General features: G+C 35.0%; 2 protein-coding genes across 5 annotated transcripts; one reads left to right on the top strand and one right to left on the bottom strand.

The window, feature by feature from the left end:
- Window positions 1-591: 591 nt before the first annotated feature.
- Window positions 592-6718, bottom strand: LOC138323567 (phosphatidylinositol-glycan biosynthesis class X protein-like). Of its 4 annotated transcripts, XM_069268258.1 has the most exons (7): window positions 6550-6711; window positions 6468-6512; window positions 5337-5482; window positions 4482-4626; window positions 2006-2222; window positions 1602-1693; window positions 592-743 (listed from the first exon to the last, which is right to left on the bottom strand). In XM_069268258.1, the coding sequence occupies exons 3-7, from the start codon at window positions 5450-5452 to the stop codon at window positions 594-596; spliced, it is 720 nt and encodes a 239-aa protein (XP_069124359.1). In that variant the 5' UTR covers window positions 5453-5482; window positions 6468-6512; window positions 6550-6711; the 3' UTR covers window positions 592-593. The 4 variants fall into 4 exon arrangements, with proteins under 4 accessions (XP_069124359.1, XP_069124361.1, XP_069124358.1 ...); XM_069268260.1 differs by lacking the exon at window positions 6468-6512 and having other exon boundaries at window positions 6615-6718; XM_069268257.1 differs by having other exon boundaries at window positions 6468-6713.
- A 172-nt stretch (window positions 6719-6890) lies between these two features.
- LOC138323566 (charged multivesicular body protein 6-A-like) lies at window positions 6891-14699 on the top strand. Its single transcript, XM_069268256.1, has 9 exons — window positions 6891-7003; window positions 7494-7619; window positions 7951-8060; window positions 9790-9877; window positions 10239-10325; window positions 10789-10854; window positions 11796-11876; window positions 12200-12260; window positions 13294-14699. The coding sequence occupies exons 2-9, from the start codon at window positions 7551-7553 to the stop codon at window positions 13341-13343; spliced, it is 612 nt and encodes a 203-aa protein (XP_069124357.1). The 5' UTR covers window positions 6891-7003; window positions 7494-7550; the 3' UTR covers window positions 13344-14699.
- The last annotated feature ends 4251 nt before the right edge of the window (window positions 14700-18950 follow it).

Below are 18950 nucleotides of genomic sequence, written 5' to 3'. Positions count from 1 at the left end.
CTTTTAAGAAGAGAAATCTTCTCAAATCTTCCACCTTATAGATGGATGAGCTTCCAGAAGCAGAAGAGCTACAAATTGAGAGGTTGGAACTCGGGAGTTGTTAAAGAAGTAGACTTTGTATAAAAACAAACTGAGTAAAGACACTTGGTCACTAGGAGATTTTTACTTATCCCCGATTTGACAGATTTGTAACTTGTGACTTACTTTTCTGAAAAACATGGTTCTTACCTCCATGTTACACTGGATGATGGTGGTAGAAAAAGAGCATTGCTTGTATTAAGAGAGGAGGGACTGATAAAAAGACCAAGATTGTGCAAATCCAGAAAACATATGTTCATTTCTTTTACTTATTGAAAACTTTAAGAGGAAAACTTAAATACACTTTTTTAGGATAATTACATCATAAAACAACCAATACTGATAATTACTGATATAAACGTTACAACTTTTCCCAACAAGAGGTACGGATGTAAAAAGCAAATCCTTCCCTCATACAAGCGATTCCCTAACAGTACTGCCTACACCATGTGATAATCTATTTGACATATGCTTTGAAAAGCATCTAAATATGGAAAAACAACAACTCTCTGATCTCAGCTGGCTTTCTGTTTATTTTTATGATTAAATACTTTTAATAAGATGAGGAAGGATCCGGCGACTGTCATGAGTATCGTCCCTACCAGTACTAGAAATGTATGACTTGTCTGACCAACTGGCACTCGTACTTCTATGGCATCAACATCCTGCAAACAGACAAATATATAAGGTAAAAGTAACAAAATAGACCAGAAATGGCTTCACTTCCATATTCCATATATGCATATTACAGATTTATCTGCTCATGTGGGTAGGTATTGATTGTGATGTGGTGTGTTTGCAAGAGAAATTAATAATTTTCTTTGAAATGACATGAATTTAACAATGGATACATCCCCGTAACGAAGGTAACCCTGTAATATGCAAACACGGAATATCTTCTCACAACATAATATTTTAGAGTAAAGGTTTATACAAAGATAGCTTACTGATAATACTCAACTTCTTATCTCACAACTAGACCATCTTCCAATAAAATATGTTGCATTACTCAGACCAATACCAGTATTGAACAGAAAGATAACTTACAGGATAAAGATACTGAGTACAACATATACTGGTAATGTACTGGTATATGTACATTAAAATGATTTACAGATTAAATACATATTAACTATGTAATTTACATTGTTATGACTTAATGAATTCAGAGAATATACATTAAAATGACTTAATGAATTAAGAGAATGTACTTTTAAATGACTTACTTAATTTACACAATGCACATTAAAATGACTTACTGATTTCAGACAATCTACATTAAAATGACTTACTGATTTCAGACAATCTACATTAAAATGACTAACTGATTTCAGACAATCTACATTAAGATGACTTACTGATTTCAGACAATCTACATTAAGATGACTTACTGATTTCAGACAATCTACATTAAGATGACTTACTGATTTCAGACAATCTACATTAAGATGACTTACTGATTTCAGACAATCTACATTAAGATGACTAACTGATTTCAGACAACCTACATTAAGATGACTTACTGATAAATATTTAATGACCATCCATCTACATTTGATGAGGGTAGCACATGTACAAGGCAGGTCTTCTTTACCAATAACATCTCCAGTGTAATCTGGTGTAAAAAGAAGCATTAATTAATGATAAATCTACAGAGGCAAACTTCAATTGTGTTCTTTGCAGCAGGGAAGTCTTCACAGAAGATCTTCCAGCTTAAAAACAGAAGAGCCCCCTGAAGCAAAACAGCTACAAATCAAGTGATTGGAAGTTCTATTCTTGAAGTAGAAGAGTAAAAATAGAGTTTGGCCAAGTGTAATCTCGTTCATCATTGCACTAACCCACAAAATATTGAAAATATCATCCCCATGAATTAATCTCACAGAGAAATTGAAATTTCGCTGAAATAAGACATCAAAGAGAAGATAACCTTTTGCTGTACATGATAAAAGTAGCAGTGGGTTTGGGATGATGACGGATGTGTAGTCTGATGCGGACGATGGTCTGTGATAGCGAAGATGTACGGGTATAGTAACACTAGTCGTCATACTGTCGGTGGCATCACTCAGGTCAGATGTGTACAGGGAAACATTCAAAGATGGAGCGAGGTATTCTGGCTGTTCTACATCCACAGGGTCACTGAGGAACTACAAAATAACATCCATTTACATTTTATACAACATTTTAGATATGTAAGGTAATATATTAAAAGGGTCAGTGAGGTAATAAATTGAAAGGCTCGATGGGCCTATATCATGCAGATCATGTTCGATTTTAGTGGTCATAACCATACTTTAACGTTACTAATAAGGTCAAACATCATTTTTCTGAACTGCCTAAAGATGAAAACAAGAGGCCCATGGGCCTTAATGGTCATCTGACTCATGGCACAAAACAACAAAGTCACAGTATAAAGTATTGGTTAACGATTAATATAAACAATACAAGGAACTCCTAAGTTGAATATGCAAGTTTCTGAAATATGTAAATGTCATTTGTTGAACAAACTTGGTAGCCCTTCATCCATATATGGTCGAAACCCATTCAAGGATTAAAAAAATAGGAGCCAGATTTTAAAGCCAAATTTCAGCAAAGCTCCCATTTTGGACCTCCGTCCTACTATCCCCATGGGTCTTACCTCGGTCCTTTATAAAATATGATTGTCCTTACCTAAAATTCCCCCTTCTGAATCAATTAAAACCCCTATAGACCGATTTTCATTGAGATCGAAGACTGAAAACAGGAAATGGGCCAGCGACCATCTTGGAATACCAAAATCTTTACGAAAATGTTTGCATGTTGTTTGGCATCAATTAAAACCCCTATAGACCAATTTTCATTAAGATCGGAGACTGAAACCTTAAAACAGGAAGTGGGCCAGCGGCCATCTTGGAATACCAAAATCTTTACGAAAATGTTAGCATGTTGTTCGGCATCAATTAAAACCCTATAAAACTATAGACCAATTTTCATTGAGATCGGAGACCGAAACCTGAAAACAGGAAGTGGGCCAGCTAAAATTGAGAATATTTGCCCTTTTGGGGCCCCACCCCTCAGCCCCTATGGGTCTGACCACGCTGATTTATATAAAATATAATTGTCTTTCCCCAATAATGTTTTACACCAAATATGGATAAAATTCATTTAAGGATGAAGTAGGAGTAGGATTTTAAAGCTAAAATTAAGAGAATTTGCCCTTTTGGGGTCCCACCCCTCAGCCCCTATGGGTCTGACCACGCTGATTTATATAAAATATAATTGTCTTTCCCCAATAATGTTTTACACCAAATATGGATGAAATCCATTCAAGGATGAAGGAGGAGTAGGGTTTTATAGCTAAAATTAAGAAAATTTGCCCTTTTGGGGCCCCACCCCTCAGCCCCTATGGGTCTGACCACGCTGATTTATATAAAATATAATTGTCTTTCCCCAATAATGTTTTACACCAAATATGGATGAAATCCATTCAAGGATGAAGGAGGAGTAGGGTTTTATAGCTAAAATTAAGAAAATTTGCCCTTTTGGGGCCCCACCCCTCAGCCCCTAGGGGTCGGACCTAGCTTATTTATATAAAATATGATTGTCTGTCCCCAATGATGTTTCACACCAAATATGGATGAAATCCATTCAAGGATGAAGGAGGAGTAGGTTTTTAAAGCTAAAACTAAGAAAATTTGCCCTTTTGGGCCCCACCCCTCAGCCCCTAGGGGTCTGATCAGGCTCATTTATAAAAAATATGATTGTCCTTCCCCAATGATGTTTCACATCAAATACGGATGAAATCCGCTTAGCGGTTAAGGAGGAGTAGCGTTTTAAAGGAAAAAGTTTACGCAAGACGGGCGGCGGGCGACGTCGGATGAATCACGATGACTACGGGTCAGATGACCTAAAAATTCATTCATATAAGTGACATGATTAATTGACCTGTTGAACAAATTTGAAATTTGGGTTTCCTTTCACTCTCTCGTTACTCCCAATTTGCTTTCAGGTTGGTGCCGAGATAGACTGTGAATAACTAAGGAACCAACGGGAATCTAGAAGATACCTTCAACATATTCTGAGAAATAATAGTACATGTAATATATTTGTTTATGGACAGATGTATCAGATGATTATTTGAATTATTCATCACAGTAGGCAAAAAATAATAATTAACTAAAGAAACAATAGTCCGCTAAACATGCCTACGGTATATCGTAATGCTTTAAAAAAAAAATTTTGGCCTTATATAAACAAAACAAAAAAAAATTAAAAAAGCCTAATAACATAGGCAGGTATTGAAGTTTAGCAGATTAAGGAAACAAATGAAAATCATCGAGAGAAGAAGAAAAAAAAAAACAGCAATCAATTTTCTTATGTAATTGGGCCATATTAAGCAGAAAAATATTTATTCGATAAAAACATACCTTAGGACCACCAAACTCCCGAAGTGATCTCATCTGAAAGGGATCAATATAGGCACCAGGGGGAAGTAACTCTAGCAACATCACATCACAGTTTGACACATTTTTGAAGAGAGATCTTCCAAATGTTATTTTTGTTGTTAATTCTCTGTTGATGAAAAATGAAAAACATTTAGTAATAAGAAATGTATTTCTATATCAATAAGTCAAAAAGGATTTATTTTCCTATGATAAACTAGTCCTTTTTCTTAACATCTTATCAACAGCTTTAAAGTAAATTTGCAAATGGTCTCCAAAGGTTTTCAGGATTATCTCCAATAATAATCACAGAACACTACCTTTAGTTACTGAGACAAAGCTTAGTTACAGATAGTGATGCAGGCGGTAATGTAGTAATTAAATCAGTCATGTATAACTTCTAATCAAAAGCTAGATCCCTTATATAATTTCCAAGCACCAGCTACAAATGTTGTTTAGGATTATCTCCCCTGTATAGCTTCAAATAAAAGTTTTAAGGAATATTTTCCCTATTTACGTCCAATCGACAGATATAATTAATTTCTAGGATAACCCCCCCCCCCCCCAATCAATAGCCATCATTTATGAGATCTACCATGAATAACTTCAGAACAGCAACTATAAATGATCAACAATTAAGGTTACATAAGAATTATCTCCCCCTTGTATAACACTATCCTGTTAATTTAATGATTTTCCCTGTATCTGTGATGTAGTGGAAGTTGTTCCTTTTTTATAACATGAAATAATAATGATATGTATCAGCATATTGGTGATGAAACTAAATACCAGTGGCCTGAGACAAAAAAAAAGTAATTTTTATGAAAAACTTGTACTCACCTATGAAAACCATTTTTTATCAAAGTTCTTTCCACCCTGGGTAAGTCCACACAATCACATACATGAAATATCAGTAAACAAATTACCAACAGGCTTGTCAGAACAGGAACTTCCATTGTCACTTTTTTGAACAAATCCTTTCAAATCTACAACAGACATAAAAAAACTCTTATAGAAAATGCATCTGGTCAATTACATGGATGAACTAGATTTGATTCAAAGCTCAAACATACTGCCATTCTGATCTAGCAAAGTTAAATACCAATTACAATGATGTACTGGTGACAAAGCATGAAATAAGGCTAAGGGTATCTCTTGTGAAATATTATATTGTGTGTATAGTTAATATCAGCTCACATTTGTTGCAATCTACCACATTTAAACTTTTTAATTTTCAGAGCCAAAATGATTAAACTGATAAGTTAATAAATGTATATTGTATTTAAAAATTATCTACGTGTATAATGAGAATACACTTTGCCATCCTTGATATTCCATGGGCTACAACAAATGTCATAATATCCACCTCTTGGTTATGTCATAAAAAAACTGAAGGCTGTGTATAAGCGACAACAGATGAGCAAGTAATTTGGTCCTTTGATGTACTTTACAAGAATTGAATAATGGTACACTATGTGGCTTTGAGGTTGGATGTCACTCTCTTTTATCAAATAGGGGCCGCGGTGGCCGAGTGGTTAAGATGTCCTGACATATAACCACAAGCCCTCCACCTCTGTGATGCCGATTCAAATTCCATGTGGGACAGTTGCCTGATACTGACCACTGGTCAGCGTTTTTTCTCCGGGTACTCTTTCTTCCACCATCAAACCTGGCACGTCCTTACATGACCCTGGCTGTTAATAGGACATTCAACTGATAAAACCAAATCAAACTGTATCAAAGGAAGTCTCTGTAGGTCTGTGATTGGTCAGTTATTTTTGTCATGAACTGTCTTCATTTTTGCTTTGACATAATATAGAGGTGGATAGAATATTTCTGATAGTAACCTCTGGAATATTGAGGATTACATGTAGTGTTAATGCCCTATTTATGTTATTCTAATAAGTCAAAGACATTTGGTAATATAAGTAATATATACCGCCGAGAACCAACAAAGATATAGATACATACATTAATCACAGGGACTTGGATGTCTCTGAAAGCGGTATTCTACCATGGTTTGTTTAACAGGATATTACCGGTACTGTATGCAAATGGGCGATATAAAATAAGTGTACAGTCAGATGTCGGCCATTCGTCGATAATCGCCAAAATTACATTATTGGATCCTCAGTATAACTAGGCCTATCCATTGCACAGGTGCCCGGGCTGCGGGATCCATCGACGTCGCTTCTTGCGGGCTATTAAAATGGGGTATGGAGTTTGTGTTCTCACATTTTAAAGACCATTTTAAGAATGGCAAACATTTTATGCCGATGAATACTGAATTATATCTATGTTGTATATTTCAAGTTCTCTGTCTATAAATTTGTTATGACCCTCGATGAATATATCATTTTCCGGGTTAATTTCCCATGGGTTAAAATATTGGGGCATATTTTTAGATGAACATGTTTCCTACTTCCGGTTGAGAGACTGCTCCTTCGCCACCGATAAAATAATGTAAATTTTGCTGTCATTATTCCACAAGAGAAGTTTTATTCGGCGTGAGTATATTACATGCGATACATGTTGCTCTGCTTAAGATGATTATTCGCTCCCCTTCATAAATAGTCAACAGAATCCTACTGTCTATCATATCCAGTCACCTGTCAATACTGGCATTGCTGTACACAGGGACTTGTAACATTGCATGATTCCACCCGTTTAGCCACATCTAATATATGTTTCTGGTTTAACCCCTTTATCCTTCACACTTTACGTGTCATCATGTCCACTTAAAATGTCTATTATAAAAGCAAAGACTGTTTAAGAGTGATATAAAAAATTAGTGTAACAACATTTTTGTTTTAATTTTATTTGTGTTTTAATTTTCATAAATTACCAACCATGAGAATAACCAAGGATTTATAAGTGAGAATATACGTCTTTGGAATAAGGAAAAAAAATTAGTGGGGAAAAAGGTAGATCAGTTACACATTATCTGCATGTATAATTTTGTCAACTTATTTTTTTCGATATTTTTGTTTACTACAGATTTTCAAGAGAATGAGGAAATTTGCATGAAAATTGTCTTGATAGAAGAATAAAAATATGGGCAGATCATCTTCAAAACCAAAGAAACCGCCATCTAGGGTCACGGAACAGGATAAAGCTGTTTTGGTAATTTACTATCTTGTGACATTTTGTAGGGAGGATCAGTTTAAATCTTTGTAGTCTAAACCTATACATACAAAACATTTATAAAACACTGACTGCCTAGTTTAGAAACATTTTTGATGGAAATAATGATAAATATTACAAATAGATATAGCTTATATGTTGTCTTGGCCATAAGAACAAGAACGAGTGAACATGAATATGATTTCAAAATTACCTGAACTAGCTGTTATCATTTACAGTGTATTTATTTTACCGTATTAGTGATGTTACATGCATATTCAATCAAATTCATTGTGTCACCCTTAGCAATTTTTTTCGCTTCTGCTTTCAGCAATTAAAACAGCAAAGAGATAAACTGAAACAGTATCAGAAGAAAATATTAGTACAGATTGAAAAAGATCGACAGGTGGCCAAGCAGCTACTACATGATGGCAAAAAGAGGTACACATGGGTTTTTACAGTACAGTTGAGCCTCATTAACTTATCTTATTTAACTTGAAGACCCTTTCTATTTTGTTGGGATTCAACTAAACCTAACAAAAATGCTTGGATAAATTGTGGCTCGCTGAATTTAAGTTTTGATTTGACTGTACTATAATCACACAGTATATTACCAAGGGTAATATTTTTACAATTCCTTTAAACATCTCAGAAATGTTTTCAATAATTTGTCCTTTTTACATTCAATAGTTACCTCTGTTTTCAGATATTTAACTAATTTATCATTATTAGCTTACCTGGTCCGAAGGACCAAAGTGAGCTTATGCCATACCGTGGGCGTCTGGCATGTGGGGTCCGGCGTCTGGCGTCTGTCGTCCGTCATCCGGCGTCCGTCTGTCCGTCAACAATCACCTTCTTTTCCATAACCGCTGGTCGGATTTCAACTAAATTTGACTGGTAGATTCTTATGGGCTACTGACTGAAAATTGTACAAATGATGGGGCTGACCCCCCAGAGGCCTGAGGATTGGGTCAAAAGGGTCAATTTGACTATTTCCAATTAAATGACTTCTTCTCTGAAACTGAGCATGGGATAACACCCATAATGCAATGGTAGCATCCTTATAGGGTGGGGATTCAAAATTGTACAAAAGATGGGGCTTGAAGGACGGGTCAAAAGGGGTTAATTTGGCTATTTCAATATATTTCCATTCTACTTTCAGTTTCCCGTTTAATCTATGTTAAACAAGATGGGCAATATCTGGCTATGAACTCCAATCTGGTCAAGCATATGAATATTTAACGTTTCCGCCGCGTCACTGACAATGTATTCAATGTATACTTACGCCTATACATAACGGTCAAATAATTTCAAAAGTGGTTTTAAAGTTGTGTAGTCTATGAAATCTAATAGTATTATCGTGTTGACAAAATCACTTGTATTAAAAAACGTCATCGCATAATTTTCATTTGTTCGCTTGTTTCAAACCGTTTTGTGTTGAACTATATTGAGAAGCTGATGCTATTGCTGTTCCGTCTATTGAACTTGGTGACGTCAACACTAGCGCAAGCGGGAAATTTAAAGGATATACGTGTGTAGTTTTGAATTTGATTGATCGTAATGGAAATATAAGTAATAAACTGTTACCAGATTGTACATACAGTTGATATGAAGCCAATCAGTCCGAAAGATAAATATTCATCGCGCCCAAACGGGCGCCATTTTATTTATCTTCCTTCCGAATGGGCTTCGTATCAACTGTATGTCCAATCTGGTAACAGTTTATTGCTTAAATAAACAACTTATTTTGTGCAACTAAGCATGAGAGAGCACTCATAATGCAATGGTAGCATCCTTATAGGGTGAGTAAATGATGGGGCTGGCCCCCCGAGGGCCTGAAGGGCGGGGTCAAAAGGGGTCACTTTGGCTATTTCCATATAAATGACTTCTTCTCTGAAATTAAGCGTGGGATAGCACTTATAATGCAATGGTAGCATCCTTATAGGGTGGGATTCAAAATTCAAAATTGTACAAATGATGTAAGAGTCTTTGTGATAATTACTTAAAAAAAACCAGGTGAATGATACAGGCCCTTTCGGCCTCTTGTTAATCATTTACTTAATGTTTCTATACCTTAAACAGTTACAAGGATACCAGTTACATATGTACTTGTTATGATGCAATGATAATAGATAAGAAATACGATGATACATTTTGCATTTTATTGCAGTAAAGCAAAGCTTATGTTGAGGAAGAAAAGGTTCCAAGAGTCTCTAATAGAGAAAACTGATGGGCAGTTGGAAAATATAGAACAGCTGGTAAATACATATAAACTTGCATGCAGTGGACTCCACTTAATCGCATAACGGTTATTCGAATAATTTGATAATTTGGTTATTTGCATAAAATTGTGCGGCCCCGATTTTTTCCTTCTTTTTCTTTGTTTTTCACCTTCATGTATTACATAGTTGCAATTTTTTTGGGGCTAAATTTTGTGAAAATATTTTAAAACTAAGATTCAGTTGAACTTTATTAGCTAACTCATAGACACACTTCAATGCTAAAAATCCAATGAAAATACTATTTGTCCTATTAGCCAAATCTCTTAGAAATAGGCTAAATGGCTAGTATTAGTTTTTAATCAACTTTTTAACAGGGATTTGATTTATTTTTCTTCAGGTGCATGACCTTGAATTTGCTCAAATTGAGGCCAAGGTCTTTGAAGGATTAAAGGCAGGAAATGAGTCACTCAAAAAGCTACACCAGGTAAATATGAAACATTTTGTTTAAATCATACTTATATTTAATCAGGTTACTGGAAAAGTATGGTTAGGAGATATATCAACAAACTTATATGCTTCATAGAAGTTGCTCAAAAGATACTGTAAATTAATACAATTCATGTTTTCTGCTTAAAAATAAATTTACAAATATTAACTTCTTCAGATTCATATAAATTGAACATTTAATATTGGTGTGGTAGACATTTGTTCGCAAAGATGAACTTTTGCTGCTAGGTAATTAACTGTGATTGTGAAATTTGTGAAATTCATTGTACATTAAGGAAAGTTGGCTTACCCTACTTTTCCTTTCATTCGACAGACTTTTACTAACAATATCACAATTAAATGTAACAGTAAAATAATTCTGTAAATGGAAATTAAACATAATTATAGACAATGTCATTGTGGGCCATGCTTTTATTATTGATTTTTGTTTTGTCTTTCAGCTTATGTCAATTGAAGATGTAGAAAAACTGATGGATGAAACACAAGAGTCTATAGAATACCAGAGGGTAAATATTTGTTTTTCCTTAATAACGTAATGTAAAAATTTGACTTAAGTTTGTAGATAAGGACATGTATCTGGAGCTAGCAGAATTTTGTCAGTACACTATGTTGTAAATTTGCATAAGAACATATCCTGTCTTTGCATAATATGAATACAGAGTTATTGTCCCTTGTGTGTTGATATTGATTGTGGTGTCATTAATTTGTGAGGTAAACTTGTCTTGTTTTCCCTATATGTGACATACATCTTTTATACATATATCACAACCAAACACTACTGGCAAGGGCAGATAATTTTGTAAAAAAAAATGTAAACATCTGTACCACAGAGATAACTGCCATATATTGCAGCCTTATCATGGGACATCTAAGGCATTATTTTATTTGGAAAGAAGGAGATAGTGTAAGATTATTCAAACAAATTTGTAAAGTACTATGCCAACCATACAAAACCTGTGGTTATTCTGATAAAACGTATCAAAATAAGGAGTGGGTACATATAACAGCAATTTGCAAAAACCTTAAAGAAGCTCCACCGCCGACAGAGCAGAAATTATATTCATCATTTGATTTCTCTTTGGTGCATGCACAAACAGTACTACATTCCATATAGCATATAGTGCCACAGAATTTTTTCGGGATGTAATTAATTATTTTTAATATTTTTAATTTAAAGTAAAATTAGAAGCTCAAGCTTTTCAATGATAGTAATGATGTAAAGTAAGTAACTTTTGTAACTGAAGAAAAATACTAAATCATCTGCTCCTGTTTTTGACAGTGAAAAAATATCATTTGTCAGCGGTGGAGCATATTTAATGAGCCTTTTAGAAAATTATTATGTTTACCGGTACTATAATCCAGATTGTGCAAGAAGCTATACACATGACTTGATTTACTTTATGATACATGTCACAGTTTGATAATTTCTTAATTCTTCCTCAACTAGGAGATAGATGACTTATTAGCTGGAGGATTGACCGAGGACGATGAAGAGGACGTCTTAGCTGAACTAGATGAACTAACAAAGGTAATTTACTAAAACTTTACCGGTAATATTAATTATCATGGTTGTTTTGAGTTAATATTTATTAATGTATTATTTCTGTATAGGTTACTGGTATCTCTGATCCATTGTTGATATATGTATTCCATTTTGGAATTGATCAACACAAAATATCATTGTCAATCAGACAATGTGAAAATTGTGACACTGCTATTTCTTATAAGGAAAAGGTAGAAATTTTTCATGTTGGTTCTCCATAGTCACAAAGCCATTTTAGACACATCTGCCAGCAATGAAAGAAAATAAATGGTGAGATGGTAACACCTAAATATTTCTATTTATTACAGCAAGACATTGCTTTACCAGATGTGCCTACAGACGAACTACCAGAAGTTCAAAAAGAGAAGAGTAAGATAAATGATATTGAAGAGTTTTCCATCTTTGCATATTACAGAGTTACCTCCCTTGTTGATCGGTTCAATTTCGACGTCATTATTTTGCGACTAAAACTTGTGATGTTTTCTCTGAAAACTCTGATGTTACACTCGTAAATACTTGATGTCAAAATCAATACCTACCTACTACCTAATGCTAATATGCAAAGACAGAATCTGATAGCATTCAAAATAAAGTATTAAAAGGACAATTCAGTCTAAGAGAACATTATAATGTGTATATATATCGGAAAAAACCAGTTCTAATGGAAATTAGATCAGTCGGTTTTACTGTGATATGCCTGAAAAGCCCATGGTTGTGACATGTGTGTAGATGTTCAAACTCGCTCGCTGTCCGCCATTACACATTGTGGTCGAACTTCTTGTATGCCGCACCCTGTCCCTTGCTCGTAGAGTAATGCAACTTTTGTCTAGAACTGCTCAAATCGCTCTGACAGTGGTGTGTTTACCTTATTAGGTGAATTGTCTTGCCTAAAAATTATTTTATCACCTTCGCAGTGGTTATGTAGTTTATTTGTTAAACGTGCGTGACTTTGGCTCGGGTATGGGTACAGCGTCCATATTGTACCTGTTTAATCGTATTGATCAACGATTTGATATTTCAACGATATGAATTAAAATATTAAACAATGACGTGGAATTTATCAATATTTTATATTATATGTTTCATAAGAAACGTAGAACAATACATTTATGCCATATTTTGCTTCTTGTTATGTAAAAGAATTAGCCAGAGTGAATTGTCCCTTTAAGTTCTGGGCTCGAAAGAGCTACTTCAATGTTTTATTTAGTAATGAATTTAATCTGCAAAATTAGAAACATTTAAGTCATATAAGCCCTAACTATCAACAAGTGAAAATTCAAAACAGCTACAGATTTTGAAAATTTTGACCAAAGAGAAATAACGAAGAATTAATTGTATCTTAATTAAACTATAGGTTGTTTGTAAGATAATTTGTTATCAAAAGCTTGGCTTTTATTTTCAGGGAAAGCTCAAAAAGAGGAAAGACAAGCAGAAGCAATACCAGCATCTTGACAATTTATCATCAAACTTCTATTATATCGTTCTGCTGGGATCAGAAATATCAGACTGTTTTTATAGTGCATCAATATCAGAGATGGTTCCAATGATCCTCTGAATATATAACAATTACATAATAATGTTGTGTATAATACAGCGTATGATAGTATGTATGGATATTAGCCCTTTAATGAATATAATACGGTATATACAAATGAAAATATTATGTAAGCCCTATTGGTCTTGAGATTCTTAATAGGAAAATGGCATCTTCCAACTTGGGTAGATCTAAATGTTATTTAAAGGTGTTGAAATCTAATTTAATTATTCAGAGAAGGATTTCATTACACATTTAAATTTAAGGAAGCAATATCATATGTGTTAGCTTGCTCAAGGTCCTCATGCATGGAATATTTTCTGTTGTTACCAGAATTGCTTTTGGGCTAGTGTATAGTTGTTCAATTTTGCAGGTGTAAAATTTTGTGATACACTTTTTCTCATAGTTTCGCGAATCATATTTATAGCTTTAGAAATTGTGATTCACAGGACAGGCTCTAACATGTAAAACCATGATTTTGATCAATTTCACAAGATATTTATTTTCGCAAATTTTAATGAATCTGCAAATTAAGTGAAATTAAAAAGCTCGCAGATATTAGCAACCATACCGTACCTGCTCTTGGCGCTACAAAGGCATGATGTGATAGAATAATGTATACCTGGTACACACGGATTTAGGAATCGATTGTATGGTATTAATTTATCAGTACACATACTTCTTTGATGATTATTTCTTGAATTTGATTTTCAAGTAATTCATTCAAGCATTTGTCTAAAAGTTGATATTATCTAGGGTTTAAAACATATTGAATGCATGAACATGATTTGAAATACAATTTGTTATCTGTGAGAAAAAAATAATTTTTGATATATTTTATTGTCTTTATTATAAAAGAGGAATTATTCATACTGTGATATATAGACAAAAAGGTGGGTAATTAAATTCTTATGTAATCAGCTTCCATATTTCTGTCAACACTTATAGAATAAAATGGAAAATTTTCACAGCCATGTAATTTGTTTTTAACAAGTCCCAATGTTATGTCGACATTGGAGGACAACATGTTACAAATACAGTATAAAGAAAATACATTTGTACACCAGTTGCTCATGCTCATTTCCTTAATCAATGCTCATTATTTGTGATGTTTAGTTGTGTATCATTTACCAATACAGCTAAAATATTGTCATATAATTAACCTTTTTTTATTTTGTATTGTGAAACCTTTCAAATCTGTGGGAATTAGTTCTGAATTAATTGGTAGGTTTCCATCTTTTACACTAAAATAAAATAAAACATTTAAATTTTAACTCTGTTTTTATTAGTTTATTTGGTCTGAAGTATCTTTAGCATATGGATAGCAAATTCTACCCTTCTGGTCAATGATGGGCAGTAGACTGAGATCAGCATTTACAAATCTTATGTCCCTCCTGCAACATTTTTTGCAGTAGAAATAACTCGTATGCCTACACGCAGTATGTAGACATCAGGTATGACTCAAATGTCTGTATGCTCTTTTAGGGCATTGGAAACGATTGTAATGCAGTATTTGGGCTGTAGGAATGATTATAATGCTTGTATGCAGTATTTGGGCTGTAGGAATGATTATAATGCTTATATGCAGTATTTTAGTGAAAGAATGATTATAATGTCTGTATGCAGCATTAGAGTAACAAAAATGATTACAATGCTTGTATGCAGCATTGCATCCTCGATACTCCAGGAGTTACGATCACTTACGATCTCTACACCCCTGGACTATCTCATAGTGAAATTGAAGGCAGCATTGGGACAACGGAATATTACAATGCCTGTACACAGCATTAGGGCAACAAGATTGATTTGATAATACAGTGTATGCAGCATTGGGGCAAACAGGAATTATTACAATGCCTGTATACAGCATTACGACAACAAAGGAATGATTATAATACTTGTATGCAGCATTGGGCAACAGGAATGATTATAATGCTTGTATGCAGATTAGACAACGGAACCCTGGAGTATAGTGCTTGTATGCGTCATTAGGGAAACAGGAATTATTGTAATGCTTGTATGCAGCATTAGGGCAACAAGAATTATCATAATGCTTGTGTGCAGCATTAGGGCAACAGAAATGAGCAAAATGCTTGTATGCAGCATTAGGGCAACATGAATGATTATAATGCCTTAAGTAGCTTTGGGGCAACAGGAATTATTACAATACTTGTATGCAGCATTAGGGCAACAGGAATGATTATAATGCTTGTATGCAGCATTAGGGCAACAGGAATGAGTATAATGCTTGTATGCAGCATTAGGGCAACAGGAATTATTGTAATGCTTGTATGCAGCATTAGGGCAACAGGAATGATTATAATGCTTGTATGCAGCATTAGGGCAACAGGAATGATTATAATGCTTGTATGCAGCATTAGGGCAACAGGAATGATTATAATGCTTGTATGCAGCATTAGGGCAACAGAAATAAGCAAAATGCTTGGATGCAGCTTTAGGGCAACAGTAATGAGCATAATGCTTGTATGCATCATCGGGCCAACAAGAATGAGCATAATGCTTGTATGCAGCTTTGAGGCAACAGGAATTATTGTAATGCTTGTATACAGCATTAGGGCAACAGGAATGATTACAAAACTTGTTTACAGCATAGAGGCAACAGGAATGATTATAATGCTTGTATGCAGCATTAGGGCAACAGGAATGATTATAATGCTTGTATGCAGCATTAGGGCAACAGTAATGAGCATAATGCTTGTATGCATCATCGGGCCAACAAGAATGAGCATAATGCTTGTAGGCCTCATTAGGGCAACAGGAATTATTGTAATGCTTGTATACAGCATTAGGGCAACAGAAATGATTACAATGCCTGTATACAGCATTAGGGCAACCGGAATTTACAAAACTTGTTTACAGCATAGAGGCAACAGGAATGATTATAATGCTTGTATGCAGCATTAGGGCAACAGGAATGATTATAATGCTTGTTTGCAGCATTAGGGCAACAGAAATAAGCAAAATGCTTGGATGCAGCTTTAGGGCAACAGTAATGAGCATAATGCTTGTATGCACGCATTAGGGCAACAGGAATGTAATAATCTTGTATGCAGCATTTGGGCAACAGGAATTATTATAATACTTGTATGCAGCATTAGGGCAACAGGAATGATTATAATGCTTGTATGCAGCATTAGGGCAACAGGAATGAGCATAATGCTTGTATGCCTCATTAGGACAACAGGAATTATTGTAATGCTTATATGCAGCATTAGGGCAACAGAAATGAGCATAATGCTTGTATGCATCAGTAGGGCAACATGAATGATTATAATGCTTGTATGCATCATTAGGGCAACATGAATGATTATAATGCTCGTATGCATCATTAGGGCAACATGAATGATTATAATGCTTGTATGCAGCATTAGGGCAACAGGAATGCATAATGCTTGTATGCAGCATTAGGGCAACAGGAATGAGTATAATGCTTGTATGCAGCATTAGGGCAACAGAAATGATTACAATGCCTGTATACAGCATTAGGGCAACAGGAATGATTATAATGCTTGTATGCAGCATTGAGGCAACAGGAATTATTATAATGCTTGTATGCAGCATTAGGGCAACAGGAATGATTATAATGCTTGTATGCAGCATTAGGGCAACAGAAATAAGCAAAATGCTTGGATGCAGCTTTAGGGCAACAGTAATGAGCATAATGCTTGTATGCATCATCGGGCCAACAAGAATGAGCATAATGCTTGTATGCAGCATTAGGGCAACAGGAATGATTGTAATGCTTGTATACAGCATTAGGGCAACAGGAATGATTATAATGCTTGTATGCAGCATTAGGGCAACAGGAATGATTATAATGCTTGTATGCAGCATTAGGGCAACAGGAATGAGCATAATGCTTGTATGCATCATTAGGGCAACAGGAATGATTATAATGCTTGTATGCAGCATTAGGGCAACAGAAATGAGCATAATGCTTGGATGCAGCTTTAGGGCAACAGTAATGAGCATAATGCTTGTATGCATCATCGGGCCAACAAGAATGAGCATAATGCTTGTATGCAGCTTTGAGGCAACAGGAATTATTGTAATACTTGTATGCAGCATTAGGGCAACAGGAATTATTATAATGCTTGTATGCAGCATTAGGGCAACAGTAATGAGCATAATGCTTGTATGCATCATCGGGCCAACAAGAATGAGCATAATGCTTGTAGGCCTCATTAGGGCAACAGGAATTATTGTAATGCTTGTATGCAGCATTAGGGCAACAGGAATGATTATAATGCTTGTATGCAGCAGTAGGGCAGCATGAATGATTATAATGCTTGTATGCATCATTAGGGCAACATGAATGATTATAATGCTCGTATGCATCATTAGGGCAACATGAATGATTATAATGCTTGTATGCAGCATTAGGGCAACAGAAATAAGCAAAATGCTTGGATGCAGCTTTAGGGCAACAGTAATGATTGTAATGCTTGTATGCAGCATTAGGGCAACAGGAATGAGCATAATGCTTGTATGCATCATTAGGGCAACAGGAATTATTGTAATGCTTGTATGCATCATTAGGGCAACAGAAATGAGCATAATGCTTGTATGCATCATCGGGCCAACAAGAATGAGCATAATGCTTGTATGCATCATTAGGGCAACATGAATGATTATAATGCTTGTATGCATCATTAGGGCAACATGAATGATTATAATGCTTGTATGCATCATTAGGGCAACAGGAATGATTATAATGCTTGTATGCAGCATTAGGGCAACAGGAATGAGCATAATGCTTGTATGCAAGCATTAGGGCAACATGAATGATTATATGCTTGTATGCATCATTAGGGCAACAGAAATGATAATGCTTGTATGCAATCATAGGGCAACAGGAATGAGCATAATGCTTGTATGCAGCATTAGGGCAACAGGAATGATTATAATGCTTGTATGCAGCATTAGGGCAACAGAAATTATTAAATGCTTGTATACAGCATTAGGGCAACAGGAATGATTACAAATGCTTGTATGCAGCATTAGGGCAACAGGAATGATTATAATGCTTGTATGCAGCATTAGGGGCAACAGGAATGATTATAATGCTTGTATGCAGCATTAGGGCAACAGAATGATTATAATGCTTGTATGCAGCATTAGGGCAACAGGAATGAGCATAATGCTTGTATGCATCATCGGGCAACAGAATGAGCATAATGCTTGTATGCAGCATTAGGGCAACAGGAATTATTGTAATGCTTGTATGCAGCATTAGGGCAACAGGAATGATTATAATGCTTGTATGCAGCATTAGGGCAACAGAAATGAGCAAAATGCTTGTATGCAGCATTAGGGCAACATGAATGATTATAATGCCTTAAGTAGCATTAGGGTTACAGGAATGATTATAATGCTTGTATGCAGCTTTAGGGCAACAGTAATGAGCATAATGCTTGTATGCATCATCGGGCCAACAAGAATGAGCATAATGCTTGTAGGCCTCATTAGGGCAACAGTATTTATTGTAATGCTTTAACATACAT

This window comes from Argopecten irradians, chromosome 5, assembly GCF_041381155.1.
Source record: "Argopecten irradians isolate NY chromosome 5, Ai_NY, whole genome shotgun sequence".
Lineage (NCBI taxonomy): Eukaryota > Metazoa > Mollusca > Bivalvia > Pectinida > Pectinidae > Argopecten > Argopecten irradians.
The sequence above is the reverse complement of the archived record's forward strand: the minus strand, read 5'-3'. Positions and strand labels throughout refer to the sequence as shown.